Source organism: Sturnus vulgaris, chromosome Z (assembly GCF_052056855.1).
Source record: "Sturnus vulgaris isolate bStuVul1 chromosome Z, bStuVul1.hap1, whole genome shotgun sequence".
Taxonomy (NCBI): Eukaryota; Metazoa; Chordata; class Aves; order Passeriformes; family Sturnidae; genus Sturnus; species Sturnus vulgaris.
The window spans coordinates 672,752-692,306 of record NC_142283.1 but is presented as its reverse complement, the minus strand read 5'-3'; the positions used below and the strand labels follow the sequence as shown (position 1 = coordinate 692,306).

The window sequence follows — 19,555 nt, the reverse complement described above, 5'->3', positions numbered from 1 at the left end:
AAAGTAAACAGCTGGCCACAATAGTATTGAATCAATCAGAACCTTTAAGAGAAGCCCAGTATAGCTTTTGTTTTCTCTGTCTTTTGCTGGGTCTCTATTATAATGGCTTCTCTATTATAATCTCCTGAGATAACAGGACACCACCAAGATACAAATAATTTTATGAGGATCTTATGACTAAGAGTACTTGACTGAAACCAAGCAGGTTGGGCCTAGTACAACTATGATTTGTATATATTCTCTAGTCCCTGCCCTGAAAATCTCTCATGGTCTCATGCACAACTGCATGATAAGCACATCCTCAGTTATAAATTAACTACTTTCGTTTGGAGATGGGCATATGAGAAAACTGAGTTTTTATTTCATTGAGTGTGTGCTTAAACACACACACACAAAAGTTAGACTCCCACCCCAAAAGACAGATGATTCTGGCTACAAGCTAATTCAACTGTACGTGATTTTGCTCTGAATTAAATATATAACTCAGGATAATGAGGTATTGTGAAATTAACATTTCATTAATCCACTTACTGCTGTAATCCTTCCAAAGGCAGGGTTAGGAATGATGAATATTTCAGTGAATTTCACACAGTGCCCCCACCACTGCTGTGGCCCCTTGGGCCAGGCACCAGGGTCTGCTGTAAAATCAACCACTCCCCCTTACTGCACAGATCCACAGAGAACAGAATAACTTAGGCCTGTTTTAACACTATTAACTGCAAATACATTAATCAGAATGACAAATGCCTTTTATGTTTGAACAATCTCTGGCTCCTTAATGAACAATTTCAGTGTTAGTTTCCAGCCCTACAATTAGTGGCGTTATTATTTTCTCATTTCTTACTTGGCTTTTCCTCACAGGGACAGCATCTCACAGACTGTCTGTTGTGTGCCTGTGATGATTACACACAGAGCTTCCATTTTTCTCTGGGACTGCATCATTTCCATAGAGCCCACAAAATATTTTAGCCTGCTTTGTATCTCATTTGCATTCACAAAAATATTTTTCTGAACTTCCTCACTAAATGCTCAAGATACAAAGAGAAATTAGTATTATCTTTCTCTTGTTGTTAAAGACAGCTGGAAAAGAAGTCTTCCTTTTCAGCATCTTAAAACATTCAAATCCAACTTGGGCTTAACTACAGATTTAAAAACCTAGTGTATTTTTAAATGACATAAAACCTCTTAAGTGTCATCCTTTGAAAATGGATAAAATTGTTCTTTCTGCCTCTCTCCTTTACACTAGAAGAATTATACTTGTTTTTTGAACATGCATGCTGAGCACTGTTATCCCAGAAGTAAGCAGGAATAACTGTTTTAGTGTGGATGACTGCATTTATAAAACTAACAGTTAATTTGCAGCAAGGCATTGCTTCCTAACTTTATGCTCTATTATTCCCGATACAATAAAGTTGTTGAGTCACAAAACCTATTGCTTAAACAACCCTGTTTTGGTTGGGTTTTTTTTGTTTTCACATTTGAAACAGCCATAATAAACCCTACCAAACTTTTCCAGGACTCAGTGGCTTTGAATCCACACCTTAATGCAGATCTCCTCCTAAATGTTTTTATACATTAAAGCATTAAATTCTTCCTCTCCTCTCCAGCCCACAAGGAACATGCAGACAAGGCAGTGTGAGCACTGCTCTTTGGATCCATCACTCCTCAGCAGATGCAATTTGGCTGGAAAACACTTGCTTTAATGCCTCTCTGACAGCCAACCACATCTTGCAAAATTAAAAGCTCTTCATCTTAGGGTGTTCAACACATTTATTATGCAAACCGAAGGAAAAAAAAAAAAAGAGGATAGATTATTGCTTTTCACTGCTCAGTTCAAGTAGCAAAGATTTCTGTCAAAGGCCTCAGGAAAAAGACAACAGAGAGGCAATGTTTTGTAAATTAATTTTCAGAGGGTAAGTTAGAGGATATAACGGTGCTCAAAAGAATATAAGAATATAAGAGAATATAATTTCTCAAAAGAAAAGGATATAACCTGTTAGAAGTTATCCCACATGCTCTTAGAGTTGGCTTGGTTTTGGGATCCCAGTGTGGGCCCCAGGAAGTTAATTCTTTTATTTTAACTGTGGATCTCTCACACAGTTTGTGAAATGGAACAAGCGGCCCAGGAGCTCACAGTGGCAACAAAACCCAGCTACATTCCACCATGTGAATCCCAGAAAACCAGACTGCAAAGCCATTCCCTGGAGCCTTATTTTCACACAGCTGTCACCAGCCCAGTGCTGCTTACTGATTCCTTCTCTATACAATAGTTTATGCTAGAGAAAAACCCCAAACTTAAACTGCATTTTCCCATTGATTTCAGTAATGTCCATCCGAGTTTAGAAGCTCACTTACAATGCTTACTGCAAAAATAGAACCTGTTGCAGAATAGACGTAATCCAAGAACAATTAACATTAAAAGGAAGTGACTAAAAAAAGACTGGACGTGGCACTTGGTGCCATGGTCTAGTTGAGGTGTTAGGGCATAGGTTGGATTCGATGATCTTGAAGGTCTCTTCCAACCTGGTGATTCTGTGATTCGGTGAAAATTACTCTTTTCTCCAAGAATAAGGTGTGGAACACTCTCAGCACCAACAAAAATCACTTTCTGCGATTCAAAGACAACACTGAGAATACCATGAATAAAATAAATTCATAATGTAACTTTCCAATTCCACTCACTCCCTCAAACAAACCCCTTTGAAATGTCATTTCAAAGATCACTGCGTTTGCACAGGAGTAATTTAAATTAAAATAACCAGTTTACAAAAAGGGAGGATTAGCTGTGCTGTTGCTTTGCAGTTCACTCTTTCCTGACAGGGGCCTGTTCTCCACAGCCTGTCTGTGTGGTCAGCCCACCAGGGATGGCCAGGACAAGGGAGATGTATTAAAAAATTCCTCAGGAGACTGCATGTGCAAATTTGTAACAGCTCACTGGCAAAAAAATAAAGCTTCACACTCCCCCACAACCTACTGGTACATCGTCCTCTTCACTTCCATCAAGATCTCACTGATGCAAACCAAAAACTGACAGCAAGAAAAATAATTTACAGAAGCTGTAATTACAGAATTAGGGGAAAAAAAAAGGTGTGACAGAAAGCATGGCTATCAGGATAGTTATTATTTTTGCATTATTCATGGGTGACTTCTAAGAAGTGTGCCAAGTTACATGGATGGTGGCAGGGAATCAAAGGATTCTTGACATAAAGCTGTTTTCAGTCTACATGCACACGTGCTCAACCATTCCTATAACTGCTTATCTGCAAATTTAAATGAAGAAATACCAATGGTATGTTACCTAATTAGGGAAAATAGCTGTTGAGAAGCCTGACAGAATGCATTCAGTGTAAAATACATTTCTGTTTTGTACATTATTGTAGCTACGTGATACTCACAGTCACTGAGAGATTAATGAAGATATTAAATGACTCTGAGGGAAACAAACTTTGCATTATTCTAGAAAGAAACGCGAGTCCAAAGTTATTTCAATACTCAGTTTCATAGTGGGTTTTACATCTTTTTTTCCCCCTTCTCAGTATCACTAAGTAACTGAAGCAGCCAGAACAAATAATCACAGAAATCCTCCTTTCCTTCTAGGGCTGGCTAGGGGAATGCTGCACACACCAGCACCCCAGTGTTTCAAAAGAAACATTTCTAACAGGATTAACTTTCACGATGTGAAGTCCATTGATTTTTTTTCCTCTTTTTTGCCTGAAAGCCAGAGGAAAGAAAAACATGCGTGGATTCAATCTCTTCAAAACAAAAAAAGATTCTCTTCAGCTGGACTGACCAGACAGGTAGTCCTGAGCTGAGATGACAAGCAGTGAGCCCATGCAGGTCCTGAGTGACATGGAGTTACCTCATTCCCCTCATTCCTGGACTTTACAGACTAACAGAAACTCACTTATTACAAACGTGTTATCAGCTGGTGAACAACACCCAGTAAATTTGGTTTCTGAAATTCAGCAACGATACTCTCAATAACATTAAATCTCCTTAAAAATACTTGTTACATTGCCCAGGGCAAATACATCACCCACTCCTAAATTATCAGCATAAATACTACTGATGGTCAAAAGAAAGACCAGCTGGTGAGTGCAAACATTTTGCTGAAGGATAAATTATAAGAGTAGATATTCAAATTAGGGTCAAATTTGAGAGTCATCCACATTATCCTGAAGAAGATGAAAAAACAGAGACAAATCAAAACCCTCAAATATGCACAGGTTTGCACTCAGTGCTGCGGGACACCAGAGAGGGAACTCAAGGTAATTAAGTCAATGTACATTTGTAGCTGAAGGATTGAGGCCAGGGGGGATTAAAGAGCAGGAACTATGGCAACAGAGCAGGGACAATGGCTGAAGCACTGAGCACAAGTGAACTTTTCCCCTTTAGACCTGTGGATGCCAAGGACAATCCAATTCCAACTGTGACTGGGTCAAGCCACAGGATGGAAGAGTTTCAGAAAGGTAAATACAACCAGTCAGCCTCACTGTAAAACAGCTGGTCAGCTCTGCAGGCAGACTGCCTCCTCCCGTGGCCCCATGCAGCATCCTGGAGGATGGAGGATCCATGGAGGGAAAAGCTCTGCAGCCCATCAGGGGCAGCAGAAGGTGCTGAGTGAGTCTCCCTGTGTGAGTGTGCAGCCCAGGCCGTGCCCAGCAGTGTGTGCTCTATCCCAGCTGTTCACCCAGCTGTTGCAGTGTTCTTTATCTTGCCCACAGCCCATCCTCCCTCCAGGAGATCTCTCCTGTTCATGGCCATGCAGTCCCAGGGCAGGGCTGATCAAATTCCATCATCCCATTGGGAGATGCTCCAGCCAGGGCAGGAGCCGAGCATTTCCTACCCAGATCAAAGGGGAGATTTGGAACAGCAGAGCAGCCTTTTCCCACTGCATCCCAGAGGAAAACCAGAGCCTTGCACATCATCCCTGCAGCTTTGGAGGAAAAGTGCACCTTGTGCAGGAGCCCTGCTCCAGCAGAACCACATCTGTCACTGCAGGAGGATGCAGCCACCATGGAATGGGACTGCACCAACCCTGCCTGACTGACGGGGGCACCTTGGATTCTCCCTCTGCCCCTGCTCTGGGTTTGTTCTCTGCAATACTGCATTGCTATGGGCATTTTCCTGGCAAAGAACTGCTATTCCTATTCCCATATCCTTGCCTGAGAGCCCCTTAATTTCTAAATTATAATAATTTGGAGGGAGGGGGTTTACACTGTCCATTTTAAGAAGAGGCTCCTGCCTTTCTTGGCAGACACCTGTCTTTCAAACCAGGACATCCCTCAGTGTGAATACCTGCCCTGCAGTGACTGAGATGGATCCCCAGGGCCCCTTTCAGCCCCTGCACACACAAGGCTTGTTTGTGTTCAGACTTTCCCAAAGGCTGCCTGCTTGAATATGGCATTACCCCATACAGGAAAGATGCAAACCTCACACTGCAGATGCATGTTTCTGTGAAATGAACAGAGACGTGAAACCAAATTAGCTACAGATACATGCACAGCCTGGCTTAACTTGTTCCTACAGAGCCACAGAACACTGTCAGAAGCAGTTACAGTTCAAAGGTACTGTGATACGTCCAAGACACAACTTCTCTTGAAAAAAATAATTCTTCAATTTACAAATTACTACAACTTTTGCTTTTTTTTTTTTTTTAATAGCCAAACCAAAGCTATTTCCACGTGATAAAAAATGGTGCAATGTACTTAATACAGCACCCTGTTCTTCCCCGAAAGATGGGAACAATTTGCCCCAGAGGTGCAATTACAAGATTGATTGTGAGCATAAATGAAAGGCTTAAGTAATTCTTGTTACTCTGGCAGTAAACAAAAATACAATTAAGGAGGAACAAAATGAAACAAATTACTGTGCCATAAAGAAGTAACATTTCTGAAAATTACTTTGGGGTTATTGACAGCTAAAAGTTCTGTTTGTCTGACTCACTGTGCTTTCAATACAAGCAATACTTTTTTGGCATATCAGTATAAAAAATTCTCATGTGGACTCGCCATTCACTTGGGATTGCTTTGTGAGAACAGCTCCCTACTTTTCTGCACAATAAATAAATCAATGTGCATGGCAAAACCACTGAGCATTACCACATACATACAAAATAAACAACGGTCTGAAAAAGTACTTTTGATTTCTTTAATTTTCTGACCTTTATCTTTCAGAGTCTAGCTGTTCAGGCAAATTGAGAGACTTTCTTCTATTTGTTCTATTTTTTCTTTCCAAAGGAAGATCTGAATGATTTAAACATTTATTTTCAGTTTTAAAGAACGTTGAAAAAATCTCCAAAGTTCTGGTCAAAACCAGGTTATATCCAAACAAGTTGTTCAGCTGAGATAAACTCCTCCACAGTTTTGACTCAGCAATCAATCTCCTGGTGATTCCTGTACACACCTGCAGACCCTGCCAAACACTGCTGTCACCTCCCCACTGGTTTCACAGCCTAGATTTTCATGAAGATTATGAAGAAGCCGACTAGATGAATGTTTTCATTTGTCTGAGATGTTGTGATTTTAACTGTTATTTCTAGGAAAAATTATCTTCATCATCTTACCCTGTAAGCTTCCAAGAAATCATTAAAGCTTAATAAAGAAATAAAGGGAAGCAAGGATTTTTGGTTAAATGTAGACTCTGGTGTTTAGAGTTAAAACCAAAGAAATTTACAAGTGATGTAAAAACGAGAGGCAATATTTGCCTATTCCTATGCAAATAGGACCATTTCCAATAATGGAGCTTGTTACTTATTTATTATTTTAAACACAGCTATTTTCCCACTCTATGCTTCTCCTGTGCAGCTCCCTTCTGATAAGCCAATAAAACTGGCTGACTGAAATTAAGTGTAAAGTGGTTTGCCTAGTTACAAAAAGTTGAGAATTTCCATGAGAGGTTACTCCATCCTGTGCTTTCTCAGGAGTTCTTACAAAATATACTCTTAGCAAGCCTTGGAACATTCTAACCTTAATGTAAATCTAAAAGTAATCTAAAGTAAATCATGCCATTTTAAGTATTTTTCAAACGTGAATGATGGTGGCATTTCAAGGAGGAAAAGAAAAAATAAAATCCAAGCATCCCAGGTCAATTGCCTAATGCTTGCAGGTATTCATAAAATATTTGCTTTCCATCATGACTTGAAATCTTAGTGACATTTGTGATAATGCCATAGGTATGTACATTTTATCCAGTTAAAATAAAATGTTTGTCTACTTGTTTCTTTCAGCTCCACACACTTGTGAAACAGTACTATGACTCTGTCAAGTTGTCAGAATTAAATAGCTGTAAATGCATTCAGGGAGGTGACACTCAAAATACATCTATTATAAGGCCTGACCTTTTTGAGAGTAATTTCACATTTACAGATCAGAAAAACAGACATTTTAATAAACCATACAGGAGAAGGTACTATGGCTTGTTTGATACATGCCCTCCCCAGAAGTCCAGAGTAATGAGGACTAGTTTTCTTGGAGTTTTCTTAGTTTGCTTTGAAGAAACCTTCCATCTCTAAACTGTTCTCTAAGCCTTAACAGCAATTCTTTCCAGACATGAGGAAGAGGATGAGGGCTCCATGCATCCTGCACAAGCTTACAGGGACACAGCCACAAACATTCCCTTATTTTCTGCCCCATAAATCTCTTTCAGGTGACAACAGTCGAGGCACAGGATAGAAATGTGAGAGGATCCACAATGCCTGTAGGCGAATCCTACAGGAATGTCACTCTGGGACATGCAGATGCCCTCTTCCTCCTCCTCCTCTGTGCATCCGAGTGCATGTGACTGATGTGGCTCTCTGCTCACAGGACCATGGAGGCGAGCAGTGCCCGGCACGCCACTCAGGCAGGCACTCAAACACTGATCTATTTATTTTTCACTGCCACTCTGCTGTGTGCCACGTGAGCGTGCAGCACTCACAGACCTCAGAGGAATGGGCCACACCTGCTCTGAGTGCATTTCACACCAGCTGAGGATCCCACCTGAGCAGTGGCACAGCAAGGCAAGTACAGCCCCCAGCTGGCAGAACAGCACCGAGCTCCCTCTTAGAGGGACTCTGAGGAAATCTCTTGGCTGCTCCAGCAGCTCCCTGAAGATAAAAAGAGACTGAATCTCATCGGTGTCACCATGCTGAGCCTGGTATACAGACAGGTGAAACCATTTTTTCTTCAACATGGAATGCACAGTGTGTAAAATGCATGATCGCTCTGTCCAAACACTGGGGACAGCAGCAGGGAGTTTTCATCACAGCAGTTCTGTTTCTTGGAAAAGGAGGATTATCTGATGGGCATTTCTGGGGTGCCTCCAAGGCAGAGTGTCACACAGAACCAGGCTCAGCTGGGCTGAAATACCCAGGCTGGACTGATCACAGAATATCCTGAGCTGGAAGGGACCCACAGGATCATCAGTCCCAGCCCTGTCACTGCACAGACACCCCAAAATCCCACCCTGGGCAGCCCTGGCAGTGCTGCCCAAACGCTCCTGGAGCTCTGTGCCCATTCCCTGGGGAGCCTGGGCAGTGCCCAGCACCCTCTGGGGGACGAATCTTTTCCTAAAATCCAGCCTAAACCCCCCTGGGCCAGCTCCAGCTGTCCCCTGGTCCTGTCCCCGAGCAGAGACTGGAGCTCCTCAGGAGGAGCTGACAGGTCATACCCTGGTCTGGGACTGGCCATGCCCTGGTCACTGACACTCCCGTGGCAAACTGAGTCATGCACACACCCAGGTGTGCTCTCAAGGGTGGACACAGCCTGCGTGGACATGTTTTCCTAGACCCTGCAAAGGGCTGTGCTCACCACCTGAGCTGTGTCACCTCAGGCCACAGCTGGGAGGACAGAGCTGACACTCCCGTGGACCCCAAATGCAATTTTCAACAGGACCTTCACTTGGCAAGGCTCTCAGTTATTCTGTTGCTGCCTAAAGTGATCAAAATCCCCCTCGCTTTACTGAACCCATCAACCAGCTGAGAAAAGCCACTCCAAGGTGCATGGCTGGGGCTGGACCTTGGTGGCTGGAATTTATGTGACCCAGCCAAGGCCAGTGGTGAGGGGGATGAAACTCCTCCATTATTTCAGTGCTCAGCTGTCCAAAGATCTCTGTGCTCTGGATTTAACTGAACAAACAGCTTTTACACATGTTCAACATCACTATACAAGAACAACCGATTCGAAAATACCAAAACAGTGATGTAACTTCAGAGCTGGGACAGACAGATCCAGGATTCCATCTGAGGGACTCTTTATACAGACATGTAATACAAGCTAGAATTAAAAAACATCCCTCCCTGGCCAAGGTGAGCAGTCACCATCTGTTCTCACAACTTTTTCTTATACACAGTGGAGTCTGAAACAAGTGAGTACCTCCTAACTGCAGACTCAGCAAGTGCCCTCCATGTTAAAAATACATTTAAATCATCTGTAACAAGGATAAAATGCAGAAGAAAGTTCTTTACACCTGAATGCAGATCATGTGATGTGAAGGGACTATCCCAAGACAATTACCTCCAAGTGCAGCTGACTGCATGCCTTGCATGAAGTGGAAACGCTGACCTGCAGCTTGCCCAGGCAGCCACCAGCTGCACTGCCAGCCCCCTCCAACCCTGCCTTCTCCACACACCCCACAGACAGCTCCAGCTGCATCTGCTACCATGAGGATTAAAGCCGTGCTGAGTGGCTGCAAACAGCAAGGGAACTCCCTAAACAGAGACCAAGAGCATGAGAGGACAATCTACTGCATCTTAGTGATGCCTCTGCTTGCTGCTGCCACCTTCCAGCAAGAGGCAGGCCACCTGTGAGAGGCAGCTCCCTTAGTTCACACAACTGAAGCTGCACCTTTAGTAGCACTTCCAGCCTGGCTGGGATGAAACCTCACTGGAAGGCGTGGGTCACTGAGCTAGCTCCCTGAAATAAGTGAAAATAGCTCTTATTTCAACACAGGAAGAAAAACCCAGGCAGGTAAGTGCTCCAGGAAGGAAATTGCTCTGTACTTGTACCATCACCTGGCATTGGCAGGGGTTGTTCTCCTTCACAGGATTCTTTCTGATGGCAGCTTGTGATGTCCAAAAAATGTATTCTCAAAGTCTTGAAGGCACTTGGTGATCTGTTAATTAGCTTGTTTATTTGAGGATGTTTTGCCTTCAAAGTACTCTAGCATTCTTCCCCTCCCTCCCAATTTTGAACATGGACCCTCATGAACAGCTCCTGCTGGCCCACAGGAGTAGGATTAAACCTCCTAGCAATGGGAAATTCTATCAATAATTGATTAGAAGAATTAAAATAATTGACCTCTGCAGAGGCCAGCTTTCTTCCCCTCCTCCTGAGGGCACGATTAGGCCAGCAGAATCCTTGTCATTAATTCCTCCACACATGGATGTCCACCCTCGCTTTGTCTCCCTACTCATACACACAGAGAAACAGCTTATTAATTTCAGTGTCTGAATGACTGTATTAGAACTAACAGAAACTGAAGGTTAATTTTGAACTAGAAAATGAGCCCATTTACTGCAAGGAGAAACTTGGATGTGAATTTTCAAACATCACAGAATTAAATATCCAAATCTCATTAAAAGTCAATATGGATGGGATGTCAACTTCTTCACAACTCTTCTGAATTTTTTAAATATAATGCCACTGATTGAGTTAAAATTTTTTAGGAAAAAATTGCAAGAAAACATTATCCCTTATTGGAGAAGAGGAAAAAAGAGGGAAATACTAACCAGCAAACATCCTCAAAGTCCTGTGTCCTCCTCCTGGTCTGGACTAGCTCAGCACTCTCCCCTGTCTTATCTATAGGAAGAAAGATCATTCCTATCTTCACTCTACCTGCAAGCAATTCCTCTTGCATCTTTACAACTGTTTAATATAATCCAGTACTTAAAGTCAATTTAGAGATGCTATCCCTATATAAGCAAAATATATCACAAGGAATAACCATAGTAGCAACCTTCAATTTCCATGGAAACCCTACTTGGAAAACAAGACATAAATCCTGGGGATACAAATCCCTTAAACCTATATAAATTCACACTTGGAAGATGCAGTCTACAAACCAAAAAAGGGACTGCAGGATAAAGCAACAAAACTGAAAAGGGTTTATCAGGCAGAACTCTTGGTAATCCTGGTGCACAGAACCCCTCATAGAGCCAGCCTGTGCAGAGCACTGACTGATCCCTCCCTGCATCCCTGAGCATTCCCTGAGCATCCTTCCCTGCATCCATCTCTGCATCCCTCAGCATCCGCCACTCTCCTCCCTGCAGAGGTGCCACACTAACAGCATCCCCCCAAAACATCACCACAGCACTGATGGGAGTACCTTGGAGCATTGACACCTTCCCATGTGGAGTTTTTAAGGTAGTAAAAACATGCTGAAGTTATCAACAGCAAAATGAAAATTCACACTTTTTTCAGCAAGACCTTGTGTCCTGGGGTGGCATTGCAGAAAGGAGGCTTACATAGCTGTTATCATAAAAAGAAATGTAACAATAATAATAACACAGAAATACAAACAAAACCAACCTGCCAAACAAAGCACAGAGGATGAAAAAAAAAGCAAAATAGGGTAGGAGTTAAGAGAAAGTCTCTGATCTCTTCCAGGTCATTCCCTGCCAGAGGAGAGTACAGAGCAAAAGCTGAGGCTTTAGAAAAAAGTATTAAACTTCAAGCAGGATATAATATGTGGTAGCTGATTTATTGATTCTTTCCTCAAACCAGGCATTAAAAACTATTTCAAGGGTAACTTCCTATGGCTGAGAAATTCCCTGAAGGCAACACCACATTAACCTGCCTGAAAGACTCACACAGTTTAAGACCTTTCCCAGAACGCTGGGAAAAAACCAAGATCTACCCAGAAAAACCCCAAACCAACCAAAAGAGAGGTGCCTCCTTCTTGGATGGTCTCTGTATATCATGAGCAGAATCTGCTAACCTGTTCCTTTTCTCCTTTTTTTCCATGTTATCTTTTAACTGATGTATGACCACTTCCATCTTAACATTGTATTATCAATTTATTCCTGATTAATATCGAGTCAATTAGTTTAATCCTAATTGCTGGTGCAATTACAAGAATTTCAGTAATTCTTCCACATAATTCATCTGGTGTTTCACACATATCACATTAAATGAGGAATGGCATATCCAGCTGAGCTTCCAAAACTAATATAGACAAGGAGAAAAAAATTTTCAATCTCCTGTGTTAGACTGTGACTGGGCTACAAATTACACAGTCTGAAACCTCACAGAGTAAAAAGCACAGTCTGTATCTGCTTGGCTCCAAGTCTGAAAGCAGTTTTACCTCTGACCACACTGCTTTATCAGAAAGGTTGTGAAAAGTTCTTGGGTTTTATTCTAATACAGAGAAAAGTGATGTGGAATCAGGGAAACACACTGGGGAACAGGTGGAACACAGATAAAAACCCAATTTATTCTCTTTCAGACAAAAAGTCTCTCCCAATGACTGTGTCATATTTCTTGGTATTTTCTGCAGAAATCATCTTTTTGCCACGACAGTGTAGGAAGAGCAGAGGACAGCAGATACTCAGCTTGAGAGTAACTGATTTACGTGTGTATGATGAGGATGTAAGGAGGTATGAACCCAAGTGAGGTACTCCAAGTTCAGCCACGAAACACAGAGGAAGACAAAAATAATCTTTAAAAGTTTAGTGATGCTGTGCTGCTCCTCCTGTAATGTAAACCAGATCCTGTGCATCTCTGTGTCCCCCCACAAGAAATGCTCACCTCATCAAACAGCCCATTATGATGAGGAAAAAAGTGACATTTTGAATTCTCATCTTCAGTTACCTCTGGGAAGAGGATACAAATTGTTTGCTAATGTCCTTAGCACAGACCTGCATCAGGGTGTGATGTTCATTTGTTTTTGTCGTGGCATAGTGGAAAATAAGGACACAACACTTTCATAGGATGAAGCAATGGCAGGTGAGCAGTAGCTCAGGCTCTTGATTAAAAGTTACCTCTGGAATGCACACTGGTATCACAGAACAGGAATTTCCAGAAATTCTAGCTTAGGCACCTGATTGCTGTGAAACTTACAACCACACATGATAATCCATCTCAAATACTACCTGTAACACAAAGCTTTGACTAATTAAAGTAATTAATAAAGAAAAATGGGGGGGAAACAGGGTGATAAACCTTAGCAATATTAGATTATAATATACAGAGCTTTGACTCTACTGCTAATTTTTACAAATTACTCAGCAATATCTCAAGAATGAGACAGTGAAATAAGCTGTAATTATTCATTCTTAAAAAGATATCAAGTGAGGAGTGTGTTTAGGACTGAGAGTACAGGAAGGAGATTCAGCAGAGAATATATGCAGCCCAAAATTTTCAGGCTGTAATATTGTGAGTCACAGCAGAGCTTCACAGCAGAAATTATGACATGATTTTCAGAGGTGACAGCATTCATTTTAGGGGAAACCTTTGGCCATCCCCCAGGAGCAAAAATTTGGCTGAGGTACCTATTTGGGCAGGTAAATTAGATACCTGGATGTTAATCAAGACAGACACATTAAAATTCTTACCCTTTGAAGATTCAAAGATCACTAAACAAGTACCACAGTTTACCAAAAAAACTAGAACCAAAACCTAGCAATGAACCTAATGGGCCTTTAAAAAGAAAAAAAGGAAACTTCAGGTACAAATTCTCAAGTTCTAAATGAAAAGTTAAATTATACTTCGATGCACAGACCCCCTGCCACAGTAGCATTTCCAGCTTTGAGGGATTACCTGGTAAAAATTCCATCCACAACACCAATTGTGGCCTCTTCTGCAGGAACGAAGGAGCCAATCTGTGCCATGACTGTGATCAGTGCCACTTGCTTGATGTAGGAGCTCTTCCCTCCCATGTTGGGCCCAGTTATTATCATGACCCTTTCACCATCTCCCTGGAAACACAAAACAGTGGTGAAATACACTGCCCTGCACAAGGTGCTTCTACCAGAAAGTCTGGTGTGTGCATGTGCTTAGAAGGAAACAGGACAGGTCTGCAGGGCTAAACATTCTGCTTCTAGGTGAACAGCTCTCCTCCATTCTTGGAGTTCATCACATTCACCTTTCCAGATATTATCAAGCCCCAGATGCACCAAAATCAACTTTGATTTCTCTGGAGCAAAATGGACACAGTGAAGGGGAACCTTCCTCTTCTCCATCAAGGGGCCAAGAAAGAACCAAGGAACTTGGTGACCAGCATGGGAAGCAGTGAGGGATGCTGAGGGATGCAGGGCTGGATGCAGCCAGGGCAGAGGAGGCTCCAGGATGAGCAGAGGATGGAGCAGCTCTGCTGGGAGGAAAGGCTGGCACAGCTGGGAATGTTCACCTGCACAGGAGAAGCTTTGGGCTGAGCTCAGGGTGGCCTTGCAGGAACCATGGAGAGAGACAATTGCCCAGGGCTGGAGGGACAGCACACAGGGAATGGCTCCCAGTGCCAGAGGGCAGGGCTGGATGGGATCTTGGGAATTGGGAATTGTTCCCTGGCAGGGTGGGCAGGGCTGGCACAGGGTGCCCAGAGCAGCTGTGGCTGCCCCTGGATCCCTGTCAGTGCCCAAGGCCAGGCTGGACACTGGGGACAGTGGAAGTGTCCCTGCCGTGGATGGGGTGGAACTGGATGGGATTTATGATCCCTTCCAACCCAAACCATTCTGGGATTCTGTGCAATTTCCATGGAGAAAGGGAGAAAATCATGAACAGCCAGCACAGCCCAAGTCTGGCTGTGATCTGGGTTCCTCTGCAGTCTGAGTTCTCATTGTCACATGGGAAGATCTGGTAGGCAGAGACCTGACCTGGATCTTAACTCAAAACTGCCTGGCTGGCTACGACAGGAGGACATTCAGAGTGGCTGCACCAAGCCATCAGGACATTCCTGAGTCTGGCAGCACTTAACTGCAGCACAGATGCTGTGAGCAGACCATGCCCAATCTCCATCAGTGTCTCTCATCATTAAAACCAGACCCAAGAAAATTAAATCAGATACAAGAACTCAGCTCTAAGGCTTCCCATGGTACTGCCGTGTCTGCAGCTCCAGAGCAGAATCGTCTTCCTCTAGTGCAACACAATTGCTGATACAAAATTAAACCTTGCCAATGAACCTACAAAGCTTTCTCACAGCCTGAGTCAAGACTAAGAGCTTAAGTTACACCAGGGCATGACACACCTAGACTTTTCCACAGGGTGCATCTGCTGAACTGCCCAGGTGATGATCTGAAGAGAAGCCAGCAGTGTCCAGTGCCCCGTGGGAGGGGCAGGGGAGTCAGGACTAGCTGTGCACCATGGACACTAGTCACACTAGTGGGGGCCTTGGCACTGATCAGGCACTGTGGCAACAGCAGCCAGCCAAGCTCCGTGCAGCAGGTCTGAAAGCATGACCTGGGCTTCTTCACACTGGGCTTTCATTCTGTTTATAGGGACACACATAAAGAGCAGACAGGACTGTCACTTATGTCATAATTCAGGTATTAGAGGAGGTGCAGGACATTAGTATTTATTATATGTAAAAAGCTGATGAGCTCCTGCAAAAAACCTCATCCCTACAGAAGTCACAATACAGTTAAGAGGTAGAAAATGCCAATATTGGGAATAAAGGATTGGATGTAACAAAGTGCACACGACCATATGAGAACAAAACTCATAACATTCTGGTCTCCAGAGTGTAATTGAGTACTGCTACTAAAACTTGGTCAGGGATCAACACAACAGAATTTACAGATACTCAAAACCAGGATGAGTTCACAAGCCCATCTGTTAGGATGCAGGAATTTTTGGGTGTCTGTGCAGGCTCCCTGCAGCCATGCAGTGGGACTGACGGCTGCTGTGCCAGGGCTCTGGTTTTCACAAAGAACATCTGCTCCAGCATCAGGGCAGAGAACCCCTCTGTTCCTACAGCTGATGCAGCCACAAGCCAGCATCTCATGGAATTCACGGCTGAAGCTCAAAGTTCTAAAACAACCCACAAATGTTTGAGGAGGAGAGGGGGAATGGAAAAATAAGCTGTTTATTTCAGGAGACTTAAAAAAAAAAAAAAAAAAAAAGAAAAAAGCTTTTTCCCCAAGTTAGATATTTGACAACATTTCAGCTGAAAACATGAGAGGAGATGTATTTTCCTGCTGATTCAAACACAGCAGTTGAAAACTGGAGATGCTTTAATAAACTGGCTCCCACCCACCTCTCTCAAGAAAAAGAGAACTCGGAGAACTGTAGAAGAAAAAGTGATTCTGCCACGATCACTTGGTTTTGTAATACTCGGTATTTAGAAAGCCAGCATAAGAATGGGACTAAAGAGGGAAAAGTGCATGATGATTCCTGAACGACATGCTGAATTTTTTTGGAAGTGCCATCTGCCGCTTGTTTGGAGTTGACAAATAATTTTGCAAACATTCTCTGATGTATTACAAAATATCTGTATCATTGTTCAGTATGCAACAGCACTTAAAAATGTTCCCCAAGAAAAAGACACAAATTTGAAGGCTGTTTTTACAGCAATGTCCCACTCTGGCAGCTGTTTCATACCTCTCCTACATTTACTGAATACAGAGGCAGAGACACCTCAGACGTCAGTTGTGAGGATATCTTTTATATCCATTAAGAACAGATATTTAATATTTATAAAAGCATATGGAGAGATAAATATTTAATTAAAAACTTCAAAAAGGAATGTGATTTGAAAGACAGATTTTTAGTTTATCAGGAAAAAAAGGCTGCATGATACTAATATTTCCATAAAGAAAGGAAACTGCACAGTCAAGAAATACATTAAAAAAATAAAAGCAAACTAAGAATGAATCTGGAAAACTGAACTTGGAATATGTATTTTTCATATCAAAAAATTCCAAAAATTATATAGAGTTTTGACAAAATGCAGACTCCCTACGGTGACACTGTTAAAAACCTTTGACTATTCATTTGCTTTTTGCAAACACCCATTCGATGGAAACACGCATTTTCCTAATTCTGAGATTACCTTTCCTTTCTTCATGCCTTGAGACTGAACAAGGAGCATCTGGCTGCAGGGAAGGAGCAGAGGGACAGAACAGATGTGGTGACATCTAGCAACACCTCTCTGAAATGCAGCCTGCTGTGAGATGGACATCACCCACCTGAGGCACTGGCCAAGCAGCTCAGCCCAGCCTCCGGCCAGCAGAGATTTGGAAGCTCAGTCCCTCTCTGGGTACTTACTGAAAGGCTGGTGGTGTTGGGAACATATTGGTCCTGCTCTCCCAGCAGAGCATCGATCACAGGGTGCCTCCCATTTTTGATGATTATTTCACGGCTGTCCCGCACAGCTGGTCTGCAGAAAGGAAAGGCATGAATTTCAGTGTTCTTTGTAACTGATTATGTCAAACTGCTGTAACTGAAGCCTGCAGGATGGTCACCTATGAGGCAGGTTTTAATGGAAAAAATATGAATTACAAGAACTAATTACTGCCATCAAGTATTTCTGAAGAAAATACTTTTTAAAGAATGGTTTCTCTGAGAAAAATATGTGGAATAAAGCCACAGAATTTTAGGACTGGAAATTAACTAGCACTCTGGGTGGACTTCAAAGGGAAGATGTGGGGAGTGACATTTTTCTTGGGTTGAAGAATGATAATGCAGTTTGCAAGGAAAATGGAAATCAAATAAATGGCCTACAAATCCAAAGCACTGGGGAAAGAGGTATAAACTGAAAATGGTAGGGGGGGTTTAGCACAAAAACAATTCCAACAGCTGTACAGCTGAGATGAAACCAATACATGGACAGTGTCAGGCCTTGAACCACCTCTTCAACAGCACTCCTGAAACTTAAATTCACATAAAGTCTGCAGAGTGGACACTCAACCAGCAGATGGTGATCCCTGGGCTGCCCACACCATCACCTTTACAGCTCCCCTTCTCTGCTGAGAGCCCTGAGGAGCTCTGTGCAAAGCAGGAGCACACTGCAAGAGGGGCTCACCTCTCTCCAACACCTCTGCCTGTCCCCACAAACCAAAAAACATTCCTCCAAAAACACAGTGGAGTCCAGTCCCTCCTTCAGCAGCCCTCCAGAATTAATTATTGACACCTTCCCTGCAGCTGAGGTTTCACTGAGAAGTCTCCTTCCTCCTGCTAGTTTATAAGCTCTAAGCCACTCTAAAATTCAGTGAATTATTTACATTCTGCACAGTGAATTAATCAGATTTCAGTTTGTTTTCTCATCTGAGTATACCGAAATAAGTGAGCAATTATTTTCAAAGAGATTTTGATAGAGAGACACACAAGATCCCAAGAGCCCAGAAGTGATCAATATTATCTTTAATGATGTATCAAAGCAGAAGTGTTTGCAAGTGGATTTCTCTTCATCCCCCTGTCTGTGTGTGGGTCTTGGGCAGAGGCAGCAGCTCAGCCCAGCAGCTCTCACACACAGCTGAGGCATCACCACTGCTCTGCAGGCTGGAACTAATATTTACCTATTAATTACCTGAGATACACCTCTCAAACATACCTGATGCCCTAGACTCTTAGGTATTATAAAGACACAATGACCTCAGACCTTGCTGAAAAGTAAAAACAGTATTTTTTTTTTTAAAGACTGAGAAAAAGTCCATGCAAAGTCTGACATTTATTTGTGAGTAAGTAAGATTTCATCTACCAGACTCAGGTCAAACAACAAACATTTAGATGTCAAATTTGAACTCTGCAATGTTTACAGATTTGCATTAAGTCCACAAGTGTCACTCTGCAAAATCAGATTAAGTTGAAACTATTGTAAACAATTTTAATAGTGTTTCTTATCGTGGCACACATATTAAAAAGTAATTTATTTGAAATACACTGTTATAATTCTGCCTAAAATCCTAGGTAAAAATTAAAAATTGATTACCTGCAGTAGTCTCCTTGCTTGGCCACCTGGGCCAATGAGAACAGGCAGTCCACAGTTGCTAGGTGACAAATGGCTTTAGACACGGGGTGATAATGTTCACTGAAATGGCTGCATCAAAACAGGGAAAAGTTACACAGAAACAGGGAAAGAAATCACTCCGTACAAATACAAAAGGACTGTCAGAATGCACCCCATGCGAGCTGCTCACAGGGCTCCTGTGCTCTTTGAATCACTCTGGATCCAAATATCCCAGCAGTGTCACAGATAAAAGATGAGGACCTTGATCAAGGCTCCATTCTAACAGTGAATTATTTTTAAGCACAGAAAATCAGGAAAAATTAAATTCATTAGACAGCTCCCAAAAGGTCAGCAGTTGATCCCTGCTGCCTAAATGAGGTGTACAAAAATGCCACAAATTTTCAGAATTTCTATAGAATACCAGCAGCTGAATCCCAGCTGTTGATTCAGCCTCACCCATAAGTTACTGTCAGAAAAGAACAAAACTAAGAGTGTCTGAAAGCAGGAGTTGTCTAAAATTTCAAAGAATTATGGTATCTACAACAGAATTCATTTTCAATTTATGGTGCAGTTTCCCCAGTACAATAATGATGTTATCAAGAGAACTGAGTTTTCAGTGGGGTTCGTTTTCTTAGTCCTCTGGAATTTCTTTTTTTCCTCTCTCCTAGCCTCAAAGCTACAATACAGAATATAAAAC

General features: G+C 42.5%; 1 protein-coding gene across 3 annotated transcripts in view; it reads right to left on the bottom strand.

Annotated features, from left to right (window-relative positions):
• The window catches only part of MSH3 (mutS homolog 3), an 87,934-nt gene that overhangs the window by 4,764 nt on the left and 63,615 nt on the right, over positions 1–19,555 (bottom strand). For all 3 annotated transcript variants that reach the window (XM_088156291.1, XM_014889948.2, XM_088156290.1), the window contains 3 exons: positions 18,841–18,948; positions 17,178–17,289; positions 13,737–13,894 (listed from right to left, as the gene is read on the bottom strand). In XM_088156291.1, coding sequence (XP_088012417.1) covers positions 13,737–13,894; positions 17,178–17,289; positions 18,841–18,948 — 378 coding nt within the window. The remainder of the gene's footprint in view (positions 1–13,736; positions 13,895–17,177; positions 17,290–18,840; positions 18,949–19,555) is intronic.